This window comes from Leptodactylus fuscus, chromosome 2, assembly GCF_031893055.1.
Source record: "Leptodactylus fuscus isolate aLepFus1 chromosome 2, aLepFus1.hap2, whole genome shotgun sequence".
In the NCBI taxonomy this organism is placed as follows: Eukaryota; Metazoa; Chordata; class Amphibia; order Anura; family Leptodactylidae; genus Leptodactylus; species Leptodactylus fuscus.
This window is the reverse complement of record NC_134266.1, coordinates 281,866,774-281,890,706: the sequence shown is the minus strand read 5'-3', so window position 1 is coordinate 281,890,706 and position 23,933 is coordinate 281,866,774. Positions and strand designations below refer to the sequence as shown.

Here is a 23,933-nt window from a genome sequence, read left to right as displayed (position 1 = left end):
ACATTGCAAAGAAGTCTCTACACACAGCGATGAAGATTCTCCTGATGTTACTGTTATAGATTATTCTGGCGATAAGCCTGCATAGAACATTTGACAATGAGTGGGACAATAAGTTTTTTCTTTAAAACATCATATGATCTTGATCTGAATGTGTCAGACTGTAGGATATGTACTCATAGCCCCATATTAGCCTCAGTCATGTTATATAGCTGTTTTCATAACACAACAGGAAGTAATGATACATAGTATAAGCAAGTGAATGTATAATCAGACTGAAAATAACAGGCCAGAACTATGATTGAGATTAATTTGGAATACAGGAACATATGAGGGGAATCTGGAAAGGTCCAGCAGTAGATGTTAAGTCACTGAAGTACCTAAATATGAATTCCTGTATCCAATTATCTCAAAATGGGGGAACTGTTAGGATCACATCTTCCATCTTGTATTCTGTCAGCCATTTTATAAGCATTTTCTGTTCTAAGCTTCATAAGGATGTCTGTTTAGAGTCTAAGAGACCCCTTTAGGGGATAAGGCGTGTGGAATGTTAATGGTTGGGTTATAACTCCTTATCTATTTGTGGTCATCTTTGAGGGTGGGTGTAGAAACCGTTTCAAATAACCTGTTTGGTCGTTAGCCCCAAGGCCGGAGCGGACCAGTACGTGATCATTATCTCTCTTTCTGTGATATACATCTAGAACTAGTGTATGATGTTGGCTTACACATAAATATCTTAGATACTTTTTCATGTCATGAGAAAGGTCATCCCAGGTTGGAGTGTAATAATGATATGCAGACCTCAGCCAATAGTCATGTGCCAGGCTTGTCTTATATCTCTATAACCAATTGTGTTGTACCTGATTAGAATAGCCAAGCCAGCTCTTTGTCTGTAATGTATTTAAACTACCTTTTTCTTATAATAAATCAGAACTCACTTGATACACAATCACCTGCGTGTCTGTGTGGCTTCTCCAGGCCCAATGGGTGGTAGCCCATCTAGGCCTGTTAATTAATTATTTAATTTGGAGCTCTGCAACATACTATGAGGACTCTTTAATGTCCGCAACACACGTCACACACAGTCGACTCCGCTACATACACGTCACACACAAGCGACTCCGCTACATACACGTCACACAAAGTTGACTCCGCTACATACACGTCACACACAGGTGGCTCCACTACATACAAGTCACACACAGTCGACTCCGCTACATACACGTCACACACAGGCCACTCTGCTACATACACGTCACACACAGGCGACTCCGCTACATACACGTCACACACAGGTGGCTCCACTACATACACGTCACACACAGTCGACTCCGCTACATACACGACACACACAGGCCACTCCGCTACATACACGTCACACACAGGTGACTCTGCTACATACACGTCACACACAGGCGACTCCGCTACATACACGTCACACACAGGTGGCTCCGCTACATACACGTCACTCACAGGCGACTCCGCTACATACACGTCACACACAAGCGACTCCGCTACATACACGTCACACAAAGACGACTCCGCTACATACACGTCACACACAGGTGGCTCCACTACATACACGTCACACACAGTCGACTCCGCTACATACACGTCACACACAGGCGACTCCGCTACATACACGTCACACACAGGCCACTCTGCTACATACACGTCACACACAGGCAACTCCGCTACATACACATCACACACAGGCGACTCCGCTACATACACGTCACACAAAGACGACTCCGCTGCATACACATCACACACAGGCGACTCCGCTACATACACTTCACACACAGGTGGCTCCACTACATACACGTCACACACAGATGCCTCCACTACATACACGTCACACACAGTCGACTCCGCTACATACACGACACACACAGGCCACTCCGCTACATACACGTCACACACAGTCGACTCCGCTACATACACGTCACTCACAGGCGACTCCGCTACATACACTTCACACACAGGTGGCTCCACTACATACACGTCACACACAGATGCCTCCACTACATACACGTCACACACAGTCGACTCCGCTACATACACGACACACACAGGCTACTCCGCTACATACACGTCACACACAAGCGACTCCGCTACATACACGTCACACAAAGATGACTCCGCTACATACACGTCACACACAGGTGGCTCCACTACATACAAGTCACACACAGTCGACTCCTCTACATACACGTCACACACAGGCCACTCTGCTACATACACGTCACACACAGGCGACTCCGCTACATACACGTCACACACAGGCGACTCCGCTACATACACGTCACACAAAGACGACTCCGCTGCATACACATCACACACAGGCGACTCCGCTACATACACGTCACACACAGGTGGCTCCACTACATACACGTCACACACAGATGCCTCCACTACATACACGTCACACACAGTCGACTCCGCTACATACACATCACACACAGGCGACTCCGCTACATACACGTCACACACAGTCGACTCCGCTACATACACATCACACACAGGCGACTCCGCTACATACACGTCACACACAGTCGACTCCGCTACATACACGTCACACTCAGACAGCTCCGTTACATACACGTATCACACAGACGGCTCCGCTACATACACGTCACACAAAGGCGACTCCGCTACATACACGTCACACACAGGCGACTCCGCTACATACACGTCACACACAGGCGACTCCGCTACATACACGTCACACACAGGCGACTCCGCTACATACACGTCACACACAGGCGACTCCGCTACATACACGTCACACAAAGACGACTCCGCTGCATACACATCACACACAGGCGACTCCGCTACATACACGTCACACACAGGCCACTCCGCTACATACACATCACACACAGGCGACTCCGCTACATACACGTCACACAAAGACGACTCCGCTGCATACACATCACACACAGGCGACTCCGCTACATACACGTCACACACAGGCGGCTCCACTACATACACGTCACACACTGTCGACTCCGCTACATACACGTCACACACAGGCCACTCCGCTACATACACGTCACACACAGGCGACTCTGCTACATACACGTCACACACAGGCGACTCCGCTACATACACGTCACACACAGGTGGCTCCACTACATACACGTCACACACTGTCGACTCCGCTACATACACGTCACACACAGGCCACTCCGCTACATACACATCACACACAGGCGACTCTGCTACATACACGTCACACACAGGCGACTCCGCTACATACACGTCACACACAGGTGGCTCCACTACATACACGTCACACACAGATGCCTCCACTACATACACATCACACACAGACGGCTCCGCTACATACACGTCACACACAGACGGCTGTGTGTGTGGCACGTGCCTGACGTTCTAATGTATGTAATACTGGCATGTAATACTGTCTGCTGATGCATATACCTATCTATCTACAGTATCTATCTAATCCTCTATGTAATATATCTATGTAATCTTCTGCCATGTTATACTGTTGCTGATGCATATATATATTATACTGTGTTCACATTCGTGTATCTAATCCTCTGCCGTGCGATGGACTGTGTGCATGTTCTGATGCATGTATCTCATGTATGTTTGGATATCAAAGTTGGATTGTACAAGTAGTCTGGCAGTTGGAATATGAGTAAAGGACTTGCAGGTTTGTGTTGGCTAATGGGGGGTGTCATTATTAGTGGAACGAACCTTTATAAACATCACAGAAAAGTGTATAGAGGACCTTTCATCAATTTGGGCACAGCCAGTTCTATATACTGCTGGAAAGCTGACAGTGCGCTGAATTCAGCGCACTGTCGGCTTTCCCGATCTGTGCCCCGGGTAAAGAACTATCGGTACCGGTCCTCCCCGCTCACACTGTACAGTGCGTTAGGCGCTGCTGTACAGAAGGACATTCCTGACCAGACTGTCAGGAACGCCCTTCTGACTGTACCGATAACTCTTTACCCCGGGCACAGTATATAGAACTGCCTGTGCCCAAACTAACAAAAATTATATACAAGCCCATCACTAAATAGTACTTAACTCACTTAACCATGTTAGGCACAAATAGTGGGGGCCAGGGAATAGTAGTGCACGATGCTGAACGCAGAGGATTAGATAAAAGGGAGGCAGTTTTGCAGGTGGCTTTTGAGGAGGGATCTGCGTCAAAATCCGCCTGCCAAAAAAAAATCTGCGTGAATATACCCAAAAGTCCCAATTTTGCAAGAATCTTGGGACTTCATAATTCTTTTTCAAGTGTTCTCCGAATGAAAACGTCCACTTCTCTTGCACGCATAGTAATAATGTAGGCAGTCTGAGGATCCAGGAACTTTAATGTGCTTTGCTCCAGTGGTTTGCACAAACACTTGCTTAGCAGATTTTAGCTCCTTCTCTTTCTGGCCAAAAAAAACATCTGTGAAAAAAAGAATAAAATGCTTAAATAGGAAAACTGCATGTCAAATATCTCCCTGTATAAAAATTAGTTTCTGTCTGTCTCTGCCCCCAGTTTCTTGTTCCCCCATCTTTGCCCCCAATTTCTTGTCCCCCCATCTCCGCCCCCAGTTGCTTGTCCCCCATCTCTGCCCCCAGTTTCTTGTCCCCCTTTCATCTGACCCCAGTTTCTTGTTCCCCTCATCTCTGCCCCCAGTTTGTTGCCCCCCTCTATCTCTGCCTCCAGTTTGTTGTCCCCCCATCTCTGCCCCCAGTTTGTTGTCCCCCCATCTCTGCTTCCAGGTGCTTGTCCCCCTTCATCTGCCACCAGTTTCTTGTCCCCCCCCCCTTCATCTGCCCCCAGTTTCTTGTCTCCCCATCTCTGCTCCCAGCCTCATGCCCCCCCCCCCACATCGTCCCTAGTGTAGTTGGACTCACCTTGCCACGCTCCACCGCTGCTCTCTCCACTCGCTTGCTATGACAGCCGAAGCCTCGCTCTGCCTCCCTGGCCTGTTAGGCATGCGCTTGAATTGTAGCCTAGGCAGGTAGACTGCAATCCAGGCGCTGGTATCATACAGTGCATTGCCGAATACCGGCGTCTGTATTGTAGGGTACCTGCCATACGCAGCCAGCCGCCGGACACCTATGTGCAGCGAGTGAGCAGAGAGAGCGTCGGAGGAGCATGGCAAGGTGAGTCCAACTACACTGGGGCCAATGAAGGGGGGGGACGTGAAGCTGGGGAATGTGGTTGCCTTCCCCCCCGGGACACCCCAACCCCCTATACCCACTGCACTTACCTGTGGTATGTCGGGTGCAGCAGCCTCCTCCGTCCGAGAGCTGTGTAGGTGGGCTGGGACAGCTGCGGCACCGGGACCATGTGGGCTGCCGCCATCTTCCTCAGTGTTTCCCTGCTGAATCGGCACGCCCATCTTCAGCCCCAACCTATGGTGCCGCAGCCCTGGCTCCAGAGCCCGCCCACAGCCTGCCATGCACCAATAGGAGGTGCGAGCACAGACCAGCGCTGGCAGAATGCTAGCTGCTGCAGCCGAGCCGGAGGATTGTTTGGAGGGTCACAGTGGCGATTTGGGGTGAGTGACCCACATTTAAAGTAGCCTACTACCTTTTCCTGGCAAGTGTGTCTGTGTGTGTGTGTGTGTGAAATTTCCCCAAAATCCATTCAGCCGTTTGGCTGTGATTGAGGAACAAACATCCAAACACGCAGACCCACATACATCCAAACTCACAAAATGTCACCTTTATAATATTAATAGGATATATATGTGTGTGTGTGTATGTATACATACATCAGCAGACAGTATAACATGCCAATATTACATACATTAGAACGCCATGCATGTGTCACACACATATATATACACGTGTGGCGTATATGTAGCGGAGCCGTCTGTGTGTGACATGTATGTAGCGGAGCCATCTGTGTGTGACGTGTGTGTAGCAGAGCCGTTTGTGTGTGACGTGTATGTAGCGGAGCCGTCTGTGTGTGATGTGTATGTATATATATGCATCAGCAGACAGTATAACATGGCAGATATACTACATAGAGGATTAGAGAGATAGATATATGCATCAGCAGACAGTATTACATGGCAGTATTATTCACATTAGAACGCCAGGCACAGAATTACATAGAGGTGTGTGTGTATATATATATATATATATATATATATATATATATATATACAGTATCAGCAGACAGTATTACTTACATGGCGCCACACTGAGTGGCTGCCTCGATACAGAGCTCCAAGCTGGGAGCAACCTTTATCTTTCCTTTTCACTCTTTTTGTCTGTATCTTCAAGAATCCTGTAACTAAGCAAACTAGCACTATGAATTAGCAACTATAAATCGAATGGAAGACCCTGTGGAGTATTTGGTTCCTTTTGATTCTATTGTTAAAGCATGGACAATGACTCAAGACCTGTGTGCACATGTGCCTGTTACCATCCCCCCATGAGCTAAGGACAGCATGTCTCACCATGCGGCATGGAGGAGAAACCTACATGGAAGTGTAGACTTCTTCTTTCAAGGAGATGATTTATGGAGTCTATTGCTGATGTGTGAAGATGCTACAGCTGACTCTGTTACAACCTAGGAACCTACCCCATGAGTTTTTGGAAGCTTGGCAAGAGAGCAGTAGCCTGTCTACCTGGATGGCTTCAGACGTCTTTGTGCAGTAGAACACAGTGGTAAGAAGAAAGGAGGAGAAGGGCTTGTGATGAAGGACATTTGGGGCATTTTTTTTTTTTTTGTGGTTAATGGACAATAGTGCTGATGCAAGATACCGATCTATCAGCTGTGAGCAGGAGATCTCACACCACCTACCAAAGGAACTGCCACATGTTATCATGATAGCTGCATATGTCCCCCACCTCTGCAAAAAAACATGTCTGCCATGAGTTTGTATGTGTTTTTCTCTCTTGTTATATACTACTGTACCATCTATGAAACTGTATCACTGAAATGTCCCCATTGTAAAATAAAACCCTAAAAAAGAATGTGATCTACTTACGCATCGTGCACGATGGGCGGGCATTCAGGGTCCGACGTCTTCTTCATCCACGCCTCCTCTTCCTCCAATGTCCTCGGGTCCCATCCTCCTCCGGCGCAAGCGAACTGACATTGATAAAAAAAAAAAAATGGCCTGGGTGCATGCGCAGTAGCATGCGGCTTCTTCTACGGCTACTGCGCATGCGTATTCTCCCGTGGCTTGTACGTCTGCCTGTGTCGCCCCGTCTCCATCTCCAGGTTGTGGGTGCTCAGTCTGTACCGGCTCAGGGTCTGTCTGTGTTTGGGGTGGCGTATTCTCTCCAGGTAGGTGGCCATGGTGTAGTCCCTTTGCAGTGACTGGTACACGGTGAGTTTCTTGGAGTTATTTATTGCGCTTCTCCATTCCTCAATGTACCGCTCTTTGTCTCTCTCAATGACTCCTTTTATTTGAGCCTTGTTCAGGGCATGTTGGGGGTTTTGGTTTGGCAGATGGCTGATGCTTGGTTGGGGGTTATCAGGTTTGCTCAGGGCTCTGTGGCTCAGCCAGGCTTGGTGGTGGTACGAGCCAGGACTGCTGCCCTGTATGTGAGTCCAGAATGATAGCGCCCTCTTCTGTATGGTGTGCCATAGGGGGAGTCTGTATTCTTCCAGTCTTATTCTATCAGTTCCCCTTATCTCCTTTCTTCATCTCTTTACTCTCCCAACTCCTCTTCTTGCTCATCTTGCTCTGACCTTTCGCCTAACCCTGTTCCTGAATAGACATAACAACCAAAAAAACATGAGACAAATACAAAAATAACCCTCATTCCTGACCTACTCCTACCTACATGTGGGCAGCACGGTGGCTCAGTGGCTAGCACTGCAGCTTTGCAGCGCTGAGTCCTAGGTTTAAATCCTGCCAAGGGCAACATCTGCAAGGAGTTTATATGTTCTCCCCGTGTTTGCGTGGGTTTCCTCCCACACACCAAAGACATACTGATAGGGAATGTAGATTGTGAGTCCCTATATGGGACAGTGATTGACAATATCTGTAAAGTGCTGTGGAATATGATGGCGCTATATAAGTAAGCATAATAAATACTCCCACATCCTGACCTCACTCCAACAAACACATCCCGTCCTTTTAGGTCAGATTCATGGGACCGACCCTATATTTCAGTTTGTATTTATCCGCTCCCTTTATATTCTTTGGCTTTCTGTCGAGGTCTATTTTGGATATTGCTGCTTTAGATAACTCTCATCTACAGACGGACCTTTGTCCTATTATTTGGACTCTCTACCTTCCTAAGCTAGACGTTACGTCATCACTACTGAAGTTATTGCATTAGGATCCCTGTTCTGCTTATATTACTGTTGGACCTTTTCCTTGTAAACATTTGGCCAAAGTCACCAACTAAGATGGCAGCTAGAAATGTCTTCTCTCATCCTATTGTTATTCTAGTTAGCTCTATTATATCACATTTCTATCATGTGGAGAATCAAGAAAATATCAACTCAGGTCAGAAAGGAAATTGGAAAAGACGACAAAATTCTGCAGGAAATATTAAGGCTCAGAATTCTAGATCTGTCATCAACATGGAGTCAAAGAATGAGGAAGTGTGATGACATGGCCTGTCTGACTACACAGCATAAGACGTCGTCATAGTCAGGTCGGGCTATTCATAGAAGGAATGATCCAGAGTCCGGGGAAGGATTGTAGACTTCTCCTTATGAGGAATGAGGTCAGACAAAGAGAAGGACTCCTCAACCGTTATCATGGAGAGCCCGAGCTCCACCTTCTCCGCGACTCTCGTTCTCTTCGCTATAACACTTGACATCTATCAGGAACATTTTGAGATATTTTTACTTTAATGGACTTCTTGTAACCTCGATTGTTTGATGTAAATCTTTTTGTTCTCACTTATTTCTGGTGTCACCAAGGTGAACTTCACGTCTCATAAATCAAGAAATGGCAGACAGTATTTTACTATATATAACCCGTTCTGTACCTGACACCCTATAGTGACACTCTGACACATGACCTCAGTGACATATAGATAGTTACCCAGTTCTCTGTCACCAGTTCTCCCAGTATAACTGACCACCATAGTCACAATGTCTTCTCTCTGATGAGATTCAGTGTAGAGTCCAGTTATACATGTTGTGAATGTGGCATCTGAGTGCGTCGTCCTCCGGGCAGCAGGTACTCCCATCACAGCTTGTATCTCTACCCCACCGAGAAAGACCTCCAAGAAAGCCTGTCAGTGCTGGAAAAATTCAGCACCACATGGGCCCTACCCATCAACCAGAAGAAGACCAAAGTCATGGTATTCCAGAAGAAGGGCCACAATAAAGCCTCCACCACCCCACAATTCACACTGAACAGCTCCACACTGGAGAAAACCAACAGCTACACCTACCTGGGGCTGGAGCTCAGCCAATCAGGAAGCTTCAAAGCAGCAATAGAAACCCTGAAAGTAAAAGCCTGCAGAACCTTCTACGCCATCAGAAGACAACTGTACCACCTCAAACCACCGGTGAGGGTCTGGCTGAAGATATTTGACGCAGTCATCTCCCCGATCCTTCTCTACGGCAGCGAGGTTTGGGGCCCAGCCACCTACCCAGACCAGTCAAAGTGGGATTCCAGCCCAACAGAGACTTTCCACCTGGAGTTCTGCAAGTACCTCCTCCATGTCCATCGCAACACCACCAACATAGCCTGCAGGGCAGAGCTAGGCAGACTCCCCCTATGGCTCACCATGCAGAAGAGGGCGTTATCATTCTGGACACACATACAGGGCAGCAGCTGGCTCTTACCACCACCAAGCCTGGCTGAGCCACAGAGCCCCGAGAAAAACTGATACCCCCCAACCAAGCATCAGCCATCTGCCAAGCCAAAACCCCCAACATGCCCTGAACAAGGCTCAAATAAAAGGAGTAATGGAGAGAGACAAAGAGCGGTACATCAAGGAATGGAGAAGCGCAATAAATAACTCCAAGAAACTCGCGGTGTACCAGTCACTGCAAAGGGACTACACCATGGCCACAAACCTGGAGAGAATACGCCACCCCAAGCACAGACAGACCCTGAGCCGGTACAGACTGAGCGCCCACAACCTAGAGATAGAGACGGGGCGATACAGGCAGACGTACAAGCCATGGGAGAACAGACTGTGCCAGCACTGTGACCAGGGGGCCCTAGAAGACGAGACCCACTTCCTGCTACACTGCACCAAATACTCAGCTGTGAGGGCCGTCTACTACCAAAGACTCTCTGCCCACATCCCAGATTTCATATCTGCAGACGAGAAGAGGAAACTCTACATCCTACTGGGAGAAGAAGAGGCCACTGTGGAGATCGCTGCCCAATACGTGTCCAGCTGTCACCAAACCAGAGGAAGATGAGACTCCACGGACTGTTATACCCCAAATCAGCCACCCCAACACCCGATACTCTCCCCCTCGACTCCAACTCCCCCCCACACACACACACACACTTTACTAGCTTTGGCAATGCCAAATATCTATTCGGACGTGCCAATAAAGCCTATTTGATTTGATTTGTATCAGGATACAGTTCTGGCACTTACACCAGTTGGTATTTGGGATATGATGATGGGCCAGGCTGCCGATCACTGGATTAGATACAACACTCTCCTATTCAGGGTTATATGGGAAGGATTGTGGAGATTGTTGAATAGAAGGCGGAGCTTTACTACGTAGGCTATAAATTAACTCTCGCAGTCCCCGAACAATAAATAGAATACAATTAGTCTTCTGAAATGTCTAATTACCAATCACTTCCCAATTGGCAGCAATATAGTCTGTCTGTGGAGAGTATGTCCTGTACTGAGGGATGGCGGGGCTCTGGATTGTACCATAAACCGTAACACCTGCAATATCCCTCAATGAACAACCAAAAGCTGCAAAGATGGAGGAGGAGCTACTGGAGGGGGCGACTGAAGAGTCCAAGGTTAGGACAGCCTCAACCAGACCTCTTAGTGTCCCATCCTATCTTGGGGCATAATGTCAGCCCCCTCCTAATCTCCCCGTTATACTCCACCATGCTGCACCCCATGACTGCTATAAGTTATGTAATAATTCACATGAGACTCTTCTCTTCATTGCCAATACTGCCGGTGTCTGACACATGTGACATTTGTAGTTTATAGATTTATCTGGAATAGTGACATTGATTTAAACCCCACCCACATGTCAATAGAGAGGAAAAGAAACTTTATTGGCAAGCAGACACAAAGACATGATGTATGTGCACCTGCCTTACATGTAGCGGCTGTACAAACATGTCAGCTCCAGGTCACCGGCACTGTCTGCGAGCCGGAAACTGCATCCTGCACCGACCAGAGAGTGACGTGTACCAAGTATATACAGCCCCGAAATCTCACACCTCGGAGTATATACAGCCCCTATATCTCAGAGCTCAGAGTATATACAGCCCCGAAATCTCAGAGCTCCGAGTATATACAGCCCTGAAATCTCAGAGCTCCGAGTATATACAGCCCCGAAATCTAAGAGCTCCGAGTATATACAGCCCCGAAATCTCAGAGCTCCGAGTATATACAGCCCTGAAATCTCAGAGCTCAGAGTATATACAGCCCCGAAATCTCACACCTCGGAGTATTTACAGCCCCGAAATCTCAGAGCTCCGAGTATATACAGCCCCGAAATCTCTGAGCTCCGAGTATATACAGCCCCGAAATCTCAGAGCTCCGTGTATATACAGCCCCGAAATCTTACACCTCGGAGTATATACAACCCCGAAATCTCAAAGCTCAAAGTATATGCAGCCCCAAAATCTCAGAGCTCCCAGTATATACATCCCCTATATCTCACAGCTCGGTGTATATAAAACCCCTATATCTCAGAGCTTGGAGTATATACAGCCCCTATATCTCACAGCTTGGAGTATATACAGCCCCTATATCTCACAGCTCGGAGTATATACAACCCCTATATCTCACAGCTCCCAATATATACATCCCCTATATCTCACAGCTTGGAGTATATACAGCCCCTATATCTCACAGCTCGGAGTATATACAGCCCCTATATCTCACAGCTCGGAGTATATACAGCCCCTTTATCTCACAGCTCGGTGTATATACAGCCCCTATATCTCACAGCTCGGAGTATATACAGCCCCTATATCTCACAGCTCGGAGTATATACAGCTCCTATATCTCACAGCTCGGAGTATATACAGCCCCTATATCTCACAGCTCAGAGTATATACAGCCCCTATATCTCACAGCTCGGAGTATATACAGCCCCTATATCTCACAGCTCGGAGTATATACAGCCCCTATATCTCCCCTGATATTCCTCACTGCCCCCGGCTCTCTCGGTTACAATACCTTACACATTTTTACCAATGTCATCCTACAACATGGCACTACTACTTCTTGCTCCCGAGGACATTATCACATCACTTCTGTGCCCTGACAGTATGCTGGGACTTGTAGTACCACATTATCATGTAATACACGGTGGTCTTCAGACATAGTAGAGGACGGCCTCACTCTCCTATTATAATATAATATATGGGAACTATCAGAGGATCCCCCCCCCCCCCCCCAGACATCCACCCCCTCCCCCAGACATCTCTGCAGATAGGACATGTCTTACTATTCTAGGAACTTACCCCCTTCCCCACCTGCTCAACTCTTCACTGTCCTGTCAGAGGTCCTGAGGGGGAGGGGAGAAGGCTCTATGTCCTGCCATGTGCTCAGCTCCCCCAGCCCCAAAACACATGTACAAGGAGGAGAGGTAAGTGTAATGTATGTATATATGTACAGTGTGTATGTGTATGTAATGTATGTATATATGTACAGTCAGTATGTTCATGTAATGTATGTATATATGTACCGTGTGTATGTGTATGTATATATGTACAGTATGTATGTGTATGTAATGTATGTATATATGTATAGTATGTGTGTGTATGTAATGTATGTATATATGTACAGTGTGTATGTAATGTATGTATATATGTACAGTATATATGTGTGTAATGTATGTATATATGTATAGTATGTATGTAATGTATGTATATATGTACAGTGTGTATGTGTATGTAATGTATGTATATATGTACAGTGTGTATGTAATGTATGTATATATGTACAGTGTGTATGTGTATGTAATGTATGTATATATGCAGGGCCGGCTCCAGGTTTTTATGGGCCCTTGGGCGACAGAGCCTCAGTGGGCCCTCTTGTAAAGGAGGTGGGGGAGTCGAGACACTGTGCGTTGCAGATGAAGCGAGTGACGTCATGCAGGAGTGTGGCGTCACCAACGCCATACCTCCCAATCTTTTAAAGAGTAGAAAGAGGGGCAAAATGTGCTCTGCGCGCCGCGGCAAATTTAGCTCCACCCACTTTTATGTTGATTCCACCCATTCTCATTCATTTATTATGTGCTCCCACACAGTATAATCCTCCTACAGTCACCCGTAAATTATATGCCCCCCCTCCATCTCTCCCCCAGTTTCATATACACCCTTCCTCTGCCCCCAGTTTCATGTCCCCCCTCCATCTCTGTCCCCAGTTTCATCACGTTCTCCCCCTTCATCTGCCCACAGTTTAATGTCCCCCGTCTCTGCCCCAGTGTCATGCCGTTCAGCCCCTCCCCTTCATTTGCCCCTTCAGTTTCATTGGGCCCCCTCCATCTCTGTCCCCAGTTCCATGCTGTTCTCCCCCCCTCCATCTGCCCCAGTGTCATGCTGTTCTCCGCCCCCTCCATCTCTGTCCCCAGTTTCATGCCGTTCTCTCCCCACCCCCTTCATCTTCTCCAGTGTCATGCCGTTCCCCCCTCCCCTCCCCTTCATTTGCCCCCCAGTTTCATGGGCCCCCTTCATTATGTTTCACCTTAATATGTAATACAAAACAAACACTTACATCACTCACCTTCTATCACTCACCTTCCCTCGTTCCCCCGACGTTCCTCTCTCCTCTCTCCAGTCACATACGCGATGCAGGAGCTGTGAGATCAGCTCCTGCTTAGCTCCGGACCGGCTTGCGTGTGTAGGCGTGATGCGATGACGTCATCGCGCCTACACACGCAAGCCGGGGCCGGAGCTTTAAAGCAGGAGCTGATCTCACAGCTCCTGCATCGCGTATGTATTTCAGCTCATCGGCGGACGGACGCCGATGAGCTGAAATTGTGACAGGCAAGTGCCGGGGGGCCCCCAGAGGCTCTGTGGGCCCCGGCACTTGCCCGACTATGCCGTGCGCTGACGCCGGCCCTGTATATATGTACAGTGTGTATGTGTATGTAATGTATGTATATATGTACAGTATGTATGTGTATGTAATGTATGTATATATGTACAGTATGTGTGTGTGTAATGTATGTATATATGTACAGCATGTATGTGTATGTAATGTATGTATATATGTACAGTGTGTATGTGTATGTAATGTATGTATATATGTACAGTATGTATGTGTATGTACTGTATGTATATATGTGCAGTATGTATGTGTATGTAATGTATGTATATATGTACAGTGTGTATGTAATGTATGTATATATGTAGAGTGTGTATGTGTATGTAATGTATGTATATATGTACAGTATGTATGTGTATGTAATGTATGTATATATGTACAGTGTGTATGTAATGTATGTATATATGTAGAGTGTGTATGTGTATGTAATGTATGTATATATGTACAGTATGTATGTGCATGTAATGTATGTATATATGTACAGTGTGTATGTGTATGTAATGTATGTATATATGTACAGTATGTATGTGTATGTGCAGTATGTATGTGTATGTAATGTATGTATATATGTACAGTGTGTATGTAATGTATGTATATATGTAGAGTGTGTATGTGTATGTAATGTATGTATATATGTACAGTATGTATGTGCATGTAATGTATGTATATATGTACAGTGTGTATGTGTATGTAATGTATGTATATATGTACAGTATGTATGTGTATGTAATGTATGTATATATGTAGAGTATGGATGTGTAATGTATGTATATATGTACAGTGTGTATCTGTATGTAATGTATGTATATATGTACAGTATGTATGTGTATGTAATATATGTATATATCTACAGTATGTATGATATACTGTGTGATACTGTATACTGAGCTGTGTATCTAATCCTATCCTGTGTGATACTGTATGCTGAGCTGTGTATCTAATACTATTATGTGTGATACTGTATACTGAGCTGTGTATCTAATCTTATCCTGTGTGATACTGTATACTGAGCTGTGTATCTAATCCTATCCTGTGTGATACTGTATACTGAGCTGTGTATCTAATCCTATCCTGTGTGATACTGTATACTGAGCTGTGTATCTAATCCTATCCTTTGTGATACTGTATACTGAGCCGTGTATCTAATCCTATCCTGTGTGATACTGACTGCTGAGCTGTGTATCTAATCCTATCCTGTGTGATACTGTATACTGAGCAGTGTATCTAATCCTATCCTGTGTGATACTGTATACTGAGCCGTGTATCTAATCCTATCCTGTGTGATACTGTATACTGAGCCGTGTATCTAATCCTATCCTGTGTGATACTGTATACTGAGCCGTGTATCTAATCCTATCCTGTGTGATACTGTATACTGAGCTGTGTATCTAATCCTATCTTGTGTGATACTGTATACTGAGCCATGTATCTAATCCTATCCTGTGTGATACTGTATACCGAGCAGTGTATCTAATCCTATCCTGTGTGATACTGTATACTGAGCTGTATCTAATCCTATCCTGTGTGATACTGTATACTGAGCTGTGTATCTAATCCTATCCTGTGTGATACTGTATACTGAGCTGTGTATCTAATCCTATCCTGTGTGATACTGTATACTGAGCTGTATCTAATCCTATCCTGTGTGATACTGTATACTGAGCTGTGTATCTAATCCTATCCTGTGTGATACTGTGTACTGAGCTGTGTATCTAATCCTATCCTGTGTGATACTGTATACTGAGCTGTATCTAATCCTATCCTGTGTGATACTGTATACTGAGCCGTGTATCTAATCCTATCCTGTGTGATACTGTATACTGAGCCGTGTATCTAATCCTATCTTGTGTGATACTGTATACTGAGCCATGTATCTAATCCTATATGTGTGATACTGTATACTGAGCTGTGTATCTAATCCTATCCTGTGTGATACTGTATACTGAGCTGTGTATCTAATCCTATCCTGTGTGATACTGTATACTGAGCCGTGTATCTAATCCTATCCTGTGTGATACTGTATACTGAGCCGTGTATCTAATCCTATATGTGTGATACTGTATACTGAGCTGTGTATCTAATCCTATCCTGTGTGATACTGTATACTGAGCTGTGTATCTAATCCTATCCTGTGTGATACTGTATACTGAGCTGTGTATCTAATCCTTTCCTGTGTGATACTGTATACTGAGCTGTATCTAATCCTATCCTGTGTGATACTGTATACTGAGCTGTGTATCTAAACCTATCCTGTGTGATACTGTATACTGAGCTGTGTATCTAATCCTATCCTGTGTGATACTGTATACTGAGCTGTGTATCTAATCCTATCCTGTGTGATACTGTATACTGAGCTGTGTATCTATTTCTATCCTGTGTGATACTGTATACTGAGCTGTGTATCTAATCCTATCCTGTGTGATACTGTATACTGAGCTGTGTATCATACCTGTGTATGTCAGTCACATATAGCAATAGTATAGCAGTGTCTTAGGAGCTTCGATACTCATCTTCCATCTATATGGATAAGACCAATATAACCCATGATACGCCCATGTGTACATAAGATAGAAGCAGCGAGAGTATCCTCAGCCCCCAAGTATAATGATCAGAGGCCAGGCCGAGGAGGTGACAAGCATTAATCTGTGTTACTCACCTCTCCCGGGCTCCGGTGGGACTCCATGATGTTTTCTAGCCTCTTTAGTAACAGCACAAATGTCCGGTGGGTCAGGCCGGCACATAATGATGTCACTGTTGTCATTCGTGACTTGTTACCTTATTTTCTAGATTTCCATGATTATTAGTGATCAGATTGTCGGCACATAGTTCATACTATGAAGACGCTGATGTAACAATATAATCCATTCTGTATATGACGCATGTTTTACTTCTGAGATCTCCGTCTTAGTAGACATGTCCGGTAACACAGACTAAGTTCTGGAATGTTCTCCTTCTCTTTCTCAGTACTTATCCTGGCCACCTGTCACTGTGTGACCAGCTGAGAGCCTTCAGGAGCTGCGAGTGTTACTGCTGAGACGTCTCCCGGCCGCTCTAAGCAGATCCCACAGGTCAGATCACTTCCAGTATTACAGTCTATCCTGTACAATATCTGGCCTGGCCTTATATCATCCGTCAGCACCAACCCAACTTTCCTTGTAGTTTTGCCGTTGATCGGATTCTGCAGGAACGTTGATGATAAAGAATCTTTAGAATATCTCCGTCCCGTCATCGTCTCATCAATGTTCCCGAACTCCAGTAATAAATGTCCCTGATGGACAATCCCATGGTGGTCCCAGTGCTGGCCATAAGATTAATTGGAAAGCTTTCATCCCTTCCAGTCCTTTCTTTTTGCCCATCAGATCGTTTCTGTTACTTTTATTACCATTAGATATCAGTCTTTATTGTAAGGGAGCGTTCACACTACCGTCAGTGACCGACAGGTAGTGTCCACTCCTAGTGTCCGTTCAAAATCTCTCATGGACATTAGGAGCGGACACTAGCTGTGTCTGTGACACTTGTCATTTATTTAAATGGCGATCGGGTGTGTTCTTTTGCACTCCGTGCTCTTCCTTCACTGTCCGCATGTAAAGATGTCTGACTTTTCAATCGGACAGAAAAACCCGACATGTAGGTTTTTCTGTCCGCTTGAAAAGTCGGACATCTTTACAAGCGGACAGTGACGGAAGCGCACGAAGTTCAAAAGAATGTATCATTTCCTGGGGTGTCATAGTGGACTTAGTGACCCTCCTGAGTCGAATGGTGGTTTCCCCCTAAACGCACCTTTTTACCCCATAGACTATAATGGGGTTCGATATTCGTTCGAACAGTCAAGTATTGAGGGGCTACTCAAATAGAATATCGAATATCGAACATTTCACTGTTCGCTCATCTCTACTCACATATAAAATATAGGTTTTTTAATCTTTATTTATTATTACATTTTCAGAATTTTTTTAATTTTTTTATATTATTATTATTTTTTTTATGTAAACTTGCATTGTCAAAATAAAATCTTTTCTATGAAAATATTAATTATTTTATTTAGAAACAGTTCTATTTCATTTTGCAGGTGATGACTGGATGAGCCGCTCCATAGACGTCTCCTTGTCATAAAGTAGAAGATATTCACAAATTGGCAAAAAAAAAACACCTGGATGTAGACGGGAAAAATTTTGCTGGTTCTGAACGAAGAACTTAGCCATGAAACCTAATCCTTCCAAACATGAGAAAACTGACGGAGAATAAAAAACATTTTCATGTCCTGAATGTGGGAAATATTTTCATTATAAATCATATGTTGTAGTTCATCTAAGAACACACACAGGAGAGAAGCCATATTCATGTCCTGAATGTGAGAAATGTTTCTGCCAGAAATCACAACTTGCATATCATCTGAAAACTCACACAGGAGAGAAGCCCTTTTCTTGCTCAGAATGTGGAAAATGTTTTGCGACTGCAAAAGAGCTTTAAATCCATAAGAGAATTCACACAGGGGAGAAGCCATATTCATGTCCTGAATGTGAGAAATGTTTCTGCCAGAAATCACATCTTGCATCTCATCTGAAAACTCACACAGGGGAGAAGCCATATTCGTGTCCTGAATGTAAGAAATGTTTCGGCCATAAATCACAACTTGCATGTCATCTGAAAATTCACACAGGAGAGAAGCCTTTTTCTTGCTCAGAATGTGGGAAGTGTTTTATAACTGCACAAACACTTAAAATCCATAAGAGAATTCACATAGGGGAGAAGCCATATTCATGTCCTGAATGTGAGAAATGTTTCACCAGCAAATCATATCTTGCAAAACATCTGAAAGCTCACACAGGAGAGAAGCCTTTTTCTTGCTCAGAATGTGGGAAATGTTTTGCAACTCCACAAGTGTTTAAAATCCATAAGAGAATTCACACAGGGGAGAAGCCATATTCATGTCCTGAATGTGAGAAATGTTTCTGCCTGAAATCACATCTTACATCTCATCTGAAAACTCACACAGGGGAGAAGCCTTTTTCTTGCTCAGAATGTGGGAAATGTTTTGCGACTCCACAAGAGTTTAAAATCCATAAGAGAATTCACACAGGGGAGAGGCCATATTCATGTCCTGAATGTGAGAAATGTTTCTACCAGAAATCACAAGTTGCATCTCATTTGAAAACTCACACAGGAGAGAAGCCTTTTTCTTGTTCAGAATGTGGGAAATGTTTTAGCAATAAATCAAATCTTGCAGCTCATGAGAGAATTCACACAGGAGAGAAGCCTTTTTCTTGTTCAGAATGTGGGAAATGTTTTAGCAATCAAACAAATCTTGCAACTCATGAGAGAATTCACACAGGAGAGAAGCCTTTTTCATGCTCGGAATGTGGAAAATGTTTTAGCCGGAAATCAAGTCTTAAATATCATGAGAGAATTCACACAGGAGAGAAGGCTTTTTGTTGCTCAGAATGTGGTAAACGTTTTGGCCATAAATCAAGTCTTAAGACACATGTCGAGAGAATTCACAAGATGAAGAAGTAATATTTCATGTCTGGAGGAGGTGAGAAATATTTCATACATAAAGGTCATTATGAGAGACATCAGAGTGTTCACACAGAAGAGAAGCCAAGTTAATGTCAGACTGTGGGGATGTGGCCGGTGTTGAGCTTCTTTCTAGGACCTGCTGCCTCGGGATGTCTTCTGATATGGTAGAACTTATATCCCTGAACACACAGAGATTTCTGGTCTCTTCTCAGTGACGTCCATTGTGTGTCATATCCTGAATCATCATCTATATTTGTCACTGGTACAGAAACCTCCAGTATGGGGAATATGAAGGTTCATTGGGAGAATAAGAACAATTTCCCCAGTGAAGTGTGACCAGTAAGATATCACTACTGGGCATAAATGAACCTTTCGAGGTTCAGTACATTTTGGTTTTGTCTGCTCTGAACTTGAGGTGCATGTTGTATTATATGTCATGTCTGACCTGCTGGGGCCTCCTGGGGCTTTATCTAACCCCTTTCTAGCTCTTTAGCACACATTGACTTAGTAATAACAGAGAGCCTGTATAATAACGCACCGCACCGGAGGATTTTTTTAACCCCTTAGCGACATCACATACTATTACATCCTTGGCGCCTGGTACCGGGTAAATGGGCATAATAGTAAATCAGGGGCCGGCTGCCTGCTCACTATTTGAGGGGGTGGCATTTAGAGCGGGCGTTAGCTGTCAGTTGCATGTGTATTGCAGTGTATAATACTGAAGCAGTGATCAGAATATTGCTGGTTCAGGTCTCCTAGAGGGACAAGCAGAAAATTTAAAAAATAAAATAAAAAATTGGAAAAAATAAAGTGCATAAAAAAATGGTGTCATTATAAAATGCATCTCATGGCACCAAAAACAAGCCCCCATATGGCCACATCATCAGAAACATAAAAGAAATATAGCACAATATAGTACAATGTGAAGACAAAAAAAACTAAATTTGCTAAGTTATTAGGACACAACCGGCTGCGGCAGGAAAGGAATGTATAAGTGGTGCGAGCGGATATCAGGGAACACCCCAGATTTACATGGGGAAAGTCACCAGAAGGGGCCCCCCTACCCAAATCATAGGCGCTATGGGGACATAGTAGGGAATTTGGTGTTCCCAGTTTACTCCGCACAGCTATATATTCGCTCTTCACCATCCGTTGTGTATTTCTGTCACTACACCCCCTGATAAATTCTTTGAGGGGTGCAGTTTTCAAAATGAGGTCACTCTGTAGGGGATTCCACTATTCTGGTACCTTACAGGTCCTGCAAACATGACGTGGCGTCCAGATACCAAACATCTGAATCTGTACTCGAAAAGCCACATCGCGCTCCTTCACATCTACTCCCTGCTGTGCCCAAACTACAGTGTACGCCCCCCCCCCCCCCCCGTGTATGACACCGGTGTACCCAGGATAACGGACTGAATGTCATGTGTGCGATAAACTGCTGTTTGGGCTCAGCCGGGCACAGGAGGAAGGAGCGCAGTTTGGTTTTTGGGCATCATGCCATTTGTGCAGAGCCCCTGAATTGCCAATAAAATGGAATCCGCAGATATGTGACCCCACTTTGGAAACTACAACCCCGAAGGGATTTATCAAGTGGAGCAGTGATCATTTTTAACCCTTGAGCGTTACATTCATTCTGCACACCTGAAAATGAAAAGTAAAAATTGCAATTTTTCCAATAATATGCCATTTCACTGCCAGATGGGTTGTACTAATGGTGGAGTGTCCAAGGTAGGGGGGGTACGGTCACTTCTATGGATTAATGATGGAGGGGGAGGGGGGCACTTGTATGGATTAATCATGGAGGGTAATAAAACAAGAGCAATAACTTCTTTTATTTTTGTGTAAATGTGACTCTATGAGGACTTGTTTTTTGCAGGACCAGGTGCAGTGTTTTGCCCCTCTTATAGGGTACAGATATCTCATTGAGTAACTTTATTAACTCTTTCTTGTAGAGGATAGAAAAATCCAGCACTTCCACTCTTTCCTTTCTATGCTCTATATTCTGTGGCCTTCACCACGTGGCTTAGATACCTGATCATTTATTTCTCTGGGTAGATGAGATTATTCCGATACCAAATTAACAAATATATAATAAGTGTTACTAATAATACACAATTATAATCCATTTTCTACTTGTGTTTTTTTCACTGAATTGTTTGCAGTTTTTTTTGTTTTTTTTTTTGGGGGGGGGGGTTTACTAGCAAGATCTGAGATTTTTTTTGGGGGGAGGAGGGGGTGTGCATATTAGATAATCTGAGACTTTTTCAATGCTTTTATACCTTTTTTTTGGTTGGGGGTGGGGCAAATAATAAACAAACCATTTAGGGATATTTGTATTATTATTGTTCAGGCCTTTACAGAGAAGGAAATAACCAATAGGGCGGCTTCTTTTTTACTTTTTTGTGATTTACTAAAAAAATAAAGATTGGTGCAGGAAATGAAAGAGGTTTTCTTGGGTTATTTTCTATATTATGTCAGGCCAGTTCTGTGTCCTTCACTAAGGCTACAGAGTGGTCTCGTGTGGTCGGGACTTCCCGGAGCAACAAAACCGGATCAAGCTGGGAGACACCAGGGACAATTGAACATATATGTGTGTGCGGTTGTATATATATTTACAATTTTTTTTGTTTTTTTTTACCTTACTCGCCCTAATATATATAAAAAGATAATCCGGGACATTCCCTTTACTGAAAAAATTTATAGTGTTAATGTTTTTTCAGACTATTTAAGTACCTCTATGAGTTTTGATATTTTGTTTGCTTACATTAATGGTTCCCACATTTTATGAAAACAGGGCCCTCTTTTATACAAGACACTTGTTGGGGACCCCCCCCACTACCATACTTAGTCCTATATGAAATAAAGCTATATTCTGCCTATATTCTGTTTCTCAGTATTATACTGCCTCTGTTCTTCTTCCTTCACACATGCCAGTTACACACATACAGCTCTGCTACCTCCATGGTCTCCCCTCACACAGCTCTGCCACCTCCATGTTCTCCCCTCACACAGCTCTGCCACCTCCATGGTCTCCCCTCACACAGCTCTGCCGCCTCCATGGTCTCTCCTCACACAGCTCTGCTGCCTCCATGGTCTCCCCTCACACAGCTCTGCCACCTCCACGTTCTCCCCTCACACAGCTCTGCCACCTCCACGTTCTCCCCTCACACAGCTCTGCCACCTCCATGGTCTCCCCTCACACAGCTCTGCCGCCTCCATGGTGTCCCCTCACACAGCTCTGCTACCTCCATGGTCTCCCCTCATACAGCTCTGCCACCTCCATGTTCTCCCCTCACAAAGCTCTGCCGCCTCCATGGTCTCCCCTCACACAGCTCTGCCACCTCCACATTCTCCCCTCACACAGCTCTGCCACCTCCATGTTCTCCCCTCACACAGCTCTGCCGCCTCCATGTTCTCCCCTCACACAGCTCTGCCGCCTCCATGGTCTGCCCTCACACAGCTCTACCGCCTCCATGGTCTCCCCTCACACAGCTCTGCCGCCTCCAAGGTCTCCCCTCACACAGCTCTGCCGCCTCCATGGTCTCCCCTCACACAGCTCTGCTACCTCCATGGTCTCCCCTCATACAGCTCTGCCACCTCCATGTTCTCCCCTCACAAAGCTCTGCCGCCTCCATGGTCTCCCCTCACACAGCTCTGCCACCTCCACATTCTCCCCTCACACAGCTCTGCCACCTCCATGTTCTCCCCTCACACAGCTCTGCCGCCTCCATGTTCTCCCCTCACACAGCTCTGCCGCCTCCATGGTCTGCCCTCACACAGCTCTACCGCCTCCATGGTCTCCCCTCACACAGCTCTGCCGCCTCCAAGGTCTCCCCTCACACAGCTCTGCCGCCTCCATGGTCTCCCCTCACACAGCTCTGCTACCTCCATGGTCTCCCCTCATACAGCTCTGCCACCTCCATGTTCTCCCCTCACAAAGCTCTGCCGCCTCCATGGTCTCCCCTCACACAGCTCTGCCACCTCCACATTCTCCCCTCACACAGCTCTGCCACCTCCATGTTCTCCCCTCACACAGCTCTGCCGCCTCCATGTTCTCCCCTCACACAGCTCTGCCGCCTCCATGGTCTGCCCTCACACAGCTCTACCGCCTCCATGGTCTCCCCTCACACAGCTCTGCCGCCTCCAAGGTCTCCCCTCACACAGCTCTGCCGCCTCCATGGTCTCCCCTCACACAGCTCTGCTACTTCCATAGTCTCCCCTCCCACAGC

At 45.4% G+C, this 23,933-nt stretch overlaps 2 protein-coding genes and 1 pseudogene across 2 annotated transcripts in view; 2 read left to right on the top strand and 1 right to left on the bottom strand.

Moving 5' to 3' along the window:
• Positions 1–21,885, top strand: part of LOC142196124 (uncharacterized) — a 305,361-nt gene extending 283,476 nt beyond the window's left edge. The window contains exon 5 of the mRNA XM_075266347.1: positions 19,718–21,885. Coding sequence (XP_075122448.1) covers positions 19,718–19,791 — 74 coding nt within the window. The 3' untranslated portion in view covers positions 19,792–21,885. The remainder of the gene's footprint in view (positions 1–19,717) is intronic.
• Positions 1–23,933, bottom strand: part of LOC142196121 (uncharacterized) — a 530,658-nt gene that overhangs the window by 329,729 nt on the left and 176,996 nt on the right. The window contains 1 exon segment of the mRNA XM_075266346.1: positions 20,177–20,186. Coding sequence (XP_075122447.1) covers positions 20,177–20,186 — 10 coding nt within the window.
• LOC142196223 (uncharacterized) lies at positions 18,433–19,801 on the top strand (annotated as a pseudogene).